Source organism: Pteropus vampyrus, unplaced genomic scaffold (assembly GCF_000151845.1).
Source record: "Pteropus vampyrus isolate Shadow unplaced genomic scaffold, Pvam_2.0 Scaffold3, whole genome shotgun sequence".
NCBI lineage: Eukaryota > Metazoa > Chordata > Mammalia > Chiroptera > Pteropodidae > Pteropus > Pteropus vampyrus.
Window position 1 is genome coordinate 14,723,577 of NW_011888784.1, and position 5,505 is coordinate 14,729,081.

Sequence of the window (5,505 nt, forward strand, 5' to 3'; positions counted from 1 at the left end):
ATAAAGGACGTGATTTTCTATGTGTATGTAAAAAAAATAACACTTTATTTCTACTCTATCACTAACTCACTCATAGGTTTCAACAATTCAGAAGCATTGTTTTTTATAAGTAAGATTAAAATATACTTTTTAAAAAAGCCTTAGGGGTATAAATGATTGCTGACAGAATGAAGGGTATATTACTGTTATGAATAAGAATAAATGTCAGATTCTGAAATGGTACTTTCCATTGACTTTTGTTTCATCTAATCCATGCTTTTAATTCCAGCACTCTGGCCATGGTGGTGCAGTAGCTGGCAAGAAGAATAGAACCTGGAAGAACCTGAAACAAATTCTCGCTTCTGAAAGGGCATTGCCGTGGCAACTGAACGATCCTAACTGTGAGCTGTCTAGAGCCTTCTATGAGTTCATAATGTTTAGACTAGAAACTTTCTTATAACAAACCTACATTATTATGTTCATATTAATGTAGGAAACAATTTTTAGCTTAGGAATTTTATAGTGGCATCAGTGTAGGGAAATTATGTATATATTTCCTCATAACTGTATCTATGTCGAATCTGTATTGTCTTGGATGAGTGGTTTTTAGTGTCACTGTTAACATTTCAATCTGGTGAAATAGGTCCTGATATGATAATATCGGTGTTTCTATTTGACAAACTTCTTATTCAGAAATCTGCTCTTAAAATTTGTTTCTAAGAACAAGGTTGCCCGAGATTTAGAAGGTTTTCTAACAACCAGCTTAAAGGCCAGCTCTGTTTTACCCTCTGAGCTGGTGTTTTTCAGAGTCAATGCTTTATGCTGTGGTATTTCCAAATCTATTGAAAGCACTATTGTATGTTCTGTACAACTTCATTGGAAAGTATAGGTAAAATTTCCTCCGTCTCCCGTCCCACTGTACGTCTTTCATAGGGGTGACTCAGACTGGTGAAAAGGGAGCTAGACAGTTGTCTGAGTGTGGACATTCCAGTGTTTGGACGCTCACATCCAAACAGTAGGTTGTTTGGCATCTCATCACCTTCAGCCAATATAGCCTGAGACAGTGAAAGTGGCTTGTGGGCAGATGAGCTTTTTGGTGGTTCTGCTAGAATAGTGTTCCTGGGAACAGGGCAAAGCTAGATCCGGAGCCTGTACTTGGTCTGTGACATACTGCATTATTTCCCCAGAGAATTCTGAGAACTTAAGCGCGAAGTAAAAATTTCAGAAATATTATCAAACAGTATTTTAGCCAGCTTAGTTTTCTTCTTTTTCTTTTCTTTCTTTCTTTTTTTTTTTTTTGTTTCCAGATTTCAGTATTGATGCTCCTCCATCCTTCAAACCAGCTAAGAAGTATTCTGATGTTTCGGGTCTTCTTGTGAGTATAATTACATCTCTATGTCTTATAACATTGAATTGAAAGGAAGATTTCACAGTGTTGTCTACATAGTAGTGTTGAATATTGACCACCACTGGTCCTGCCTGGAGCCCATAAACTTTGAATAGGTAATGGGGTTTGTGCTGAAGCGTTCACACATTTATTATGGAATGGCTGCCGCCTGGGGCATTCATGTGGGCAGCTTAGAGAAAGGATTGCTCCGAAAAGCAGCAGACCCAAGTTTCACTTTCCCTTCCTCTGCTTAACTATATAAACACAAATACACACACACATACACACACACACGTATATGTTTCATACATATGTTAACTACACACGAAAACTTTTTTTTATCTTTTTTTACTGTTCAAGTTTAAAAAACTTCTTGCAGTTTAGAGATGATTTTTTTAAATATCGAAATTTCTCTAATGGGGTAATATGGTAAAAGTAGTGATTTTCAAACATATTTTTAAGCACCAGAACTCCTTTTCCAAATGGAATCTTTTACAGAATTCCCTGGAGCCCACCTACCCACTGTGGCCCCGTGTGGATCTGGTCCTCCGTTCTCCCCACTCCCACCACAGTAACCCCTTCTGGGGAACACGGTTTGAAAACTAGCAGCATAGTTGAAGAAGTGGGACTTGGGCAAGTAACTGAACCTCAGGAACCTCCAAGAGTCTCGCTTCCTTCTTTTCAGAATGTAGACGAAGAGTAGAACTTTCAGCTCACCTTCTTCATCACTATTCGATTTGGAAGATAGGCTTTTTTTCATAACTGTAGAAAAAATGAGTCACTTCACTTTTTAAAACTCCTTCGCATCATTTAAATGCTTCACATTTTTATGAAAATGTATGACTGCAGCTTCTGTAACAAACTAAATTAATGATACACATTTTACCTTGGAAGGATTTGAGTTGTTACTGTATTTTTGAAAATAACGTTAGTTATATGCTGAATTACTCATATGTTTTATTTCCTTCAGAGAACACACACTCCTCAGTGTACTACAGACTTTTAACATAGATCCTTAAACACGAGGATGCTAAAAAATGAAAAAGAGAGTAGAAGCACTATAAAATGGTGTGTGTTTGTGGTGGCTTCTTTTCACATCCATTCATGGCATGTATCTCCTCCTAAAGGTCCCCTAAGGGAACTTCACCTTTAGAGAAATGTAGCCTTATGCTATCTGCTGTCTACTACGTGAAAATAGTTACCTCGTATATTTGACTTTTTTTAATAGTTGTTTATGACCCACCCCTTCGCAGCCAGCCAAGTGACTGACTGACTGTTTCCCCTGTGCGCGGGCGTGGCAGGGAGGTGTGGCAGGGAGGCGAGCAGGGTCACAGCTTTTCAGCCCTGGTTACAAGCCATGGAAAGTACTGTGGCTCGGGAAAGATGAGGAGCAGTGAACACTCCCTGTCCCCCTGCAGCGAGGAAGGCCTGAAAGCTGTTTGCTGCCTGCCCTCCTGGAAGGCAGCCTTTGTTTCATTCAGGCCCCAGGGATGGAATCCGGAGGAGCTTCCGACTGTAGGAGTGCAGTTCTTTACTTGTTCCACTCTGCAGCGTCACTTGGCATCCTCCCCTCTGTTCAGAATACTAGGTCAAGTCCGGTCTGTGCAAGTTCTTGTTGATGACCTTTTTGTTGGTGCCACATTATCTCTGTATTCTGCATTATGTATTCAGAAGCCTTCTTGGCAGTGAGGTCTGAACTTGAGCGGCTCAGGACAGTTTGGTGGTGGGAGTGAGGCAGCCACAGGAATGGAGCCAGGCTGGGGCTGGTTCGTATACAGAGGCTAGATGATCAAAGCCAGATGCACATGCCTGCGCCCCTGCTCGAACTGTGGGGCAGCCTCCCCCTGCCAGTTAGTCCATCTAACTGCCTCCTGGCCAGGAGCCTCAAAAGGGGCTGTTGCTGTTTTTCTAGTTAAGCTTTCCTTTCTATTACTGTCCCTGAAGGGAGTGTGGTAAAGAAAGGCACTATTTAGATCAGGCCGAAGGATCAAAGTTTTATTTTATGCAGAACTTCAATTAATCTTAGTTTTTTAGAAATAATCTAAAATTTTCCTGACGCATAGATGTTAAAAAGCCTAAGGAGATCTCCAGTGGCAGAACTGAAGACTTTTTAGAGTATGAGAAACTCATGACTCAGTTCCCTCGGCTTGTTGCTTCTTCGCTCCCCTCCCTGCTCAGATCTCAGCGTTGCTGCCTCCTCTTCCAAGGAGATGATCAACCTTGGAGCAGACAAGCCACACTTGAGTAATTGGATGTTATCTGTCTAGACTTTAATGGCATCCTTTATAATTTTTTTAAAGGAGCTCCAAATGACTCATCCTCATGGTTTCTGTTTCAAAATCTGCAGGAGCCATGTGCCTCGAGGTATATAGGGAGAGAGTTATCTTCTCCACTCTGCACATGTTAAAAACAGACCAAAAGAGAATTTCGATATGTCAATTGAGAAACAAGTTTTCTTTTCTGTGATGGTCCTGATTGTCCATTTTTTGTTCATTCATGTATTTATTGTTGCTGTACAAACACTGGCTGAAGGCCCACTGTGCACTCTGCATTGCACTTGGAGCTGGGGTTCAGTGACGAGCACACCACAGGGGTCCTGCCTCAGGGAGCCTCATGGCTTAGACCTTAGTCAAAGAGTCATGCAGATAATAGATGTAAAAGCATCAGAGATAAGCATTCCACAGGAGAACAGTGGTGAGGTAAGAGTGAGGGTGGGGTCCTGACCTTGTGGGGACAGATAAGGCTTCCCTGATATGACTTTGGGGACTGAGTCCTACAGGATGAACGGGTGATTGCTGAGCAAAGTGGGCCAGGATGGGAGCCCCTCCCAAGGAAAGGGCAAACGGGGCATGACAGGAGGGAGAGACATAGAGGCAGGGTAGATGGAACCAGTGAGTGACAACAGGTAGCTGAGGAAAAGGTATGAGAAGGAGGAAAGACTCAGGAGCCATGCTGAGGAGTTGTTTCTTTGTCTCGAGAACAAAGAAGAGCCATTGAGAGGTTTCACGAAGAATAACGTGATCAGAATTGCAAGTAGCAAAGATGACCCTGGCTGCAGTTGTAGGATGGCCGTGTCTTGCAGTGGAAGAGTGGGTGTGGGTGGCCAGTCCAACACTGCAGTGGAGCCCAGGGAGCCGTGGGAGTGGCATGGAGAGAGGGCGGAAGAATGGGAGAGGAGCGCCCTGGAGTAGGTGGAGGGTGGCAGGGAGGGGTGGGTGTGCTGCTCCTTGCCTTGGGGAACAGATCTGGAACATTCTTCTGAAGCAGGTGGTTAGATTGAAGGCAGAGATCCAGGAGGGGTGATCATCATGAATTCACTTTTGGACCTGTTGGTTGCAACCCTTGAGGCACCAACCAGAAGAATCCTAGTGACCGATGTGGTTATCCCTTTTCCATCCATACCCTGAAGTATTTCTCAAGTCTGGGAAGAGTAACAAGTTTTTGCCCGAGTGAGAAATTTAGTGTTCTTGGTGACAGAGTTAAGACATAATGAAGATATATTTCACTTTCAGTAAAATAGAAAAAAATTTTAACTCGAACTTAAAATATTCACCACCACTACCACCACCTCTTCTGCCTTCTCTGTGCCTATTTCCCACCCAGGCCAACTACACGGACCCCCAGAGCAAGCTGCGGTTCAGCACCATTGAAGAGTTTTCCTACATTCGGAGGCTGCCATCCGATGTCGTCACTGGCTACCTGGCCCTGAGAAAGGCCACAAGCATCGTTCCCTGAGCCTTGAGAAGTGAGGATGAAGTGGAAAACTGTTTCAAAGGCAGACTTTGGACTCATGATTTTGTTTCATGGAAACAAACTCATTTTGCTGTCAATCTGTAAATGTCAATGCTGTGCCTTGGAAAGAATATTTGGCTTTAATTTAAGGGGGTTTTTTTCTATGTTTTTCCTCCAAGTGTGATATTTCCTGTTGAGTTAAATTATACTTCATTTGTTGTCTCAAGTAAAGTTGTTTGACAAGAAAATATAAAATTGTGCTTTTAATATAACCCAAGTACATTCCAGAATTTTGGCTTCAAAGCTCTGAACTCTCTTACAATGTATTTAAAGACTATAATGAATCCTGACAATGGAGCTGGATTATTCTTGATCCCAATGACTCCTTTTTTAGAGCATATTAGTCT

At 42.4% G+C, this 5,505-nt stretch overlaps 1 protein-coding gene across 2 annotated transcripts in view; it reads left to right on the plus strand.

Moving 5' to 3' along the window:
• Positions 1-5,378, plus strand: part of INO80C (INO80 complex subunit C) — an 18,215-nt gene extending 12,837 nt beyond the window's left edge. The window contains exons 4-5 of one of the 2 annotated variants that reach the window (XM_011361571.2): positions 1,287-1,354; positions 4,970-5,375. In XM_011361571.2, coding sequence (XP_011359873.1) covers positions 1,287-1,354; positions 4,970-5,101 — 200 coding nt within the window. In that variant the 3' untranslated portion in view covers positions 5,102-5,375. Of the gene's footprint in view, positions 1-1,286; positions 1,355-4,969 lie in introns of both variants that reach the window. The other variant, XM_023531602.1, reaches the window with a different exon arrangement.
• Positions 5,379-5,505: the final 127 nt, after the last annotated feature.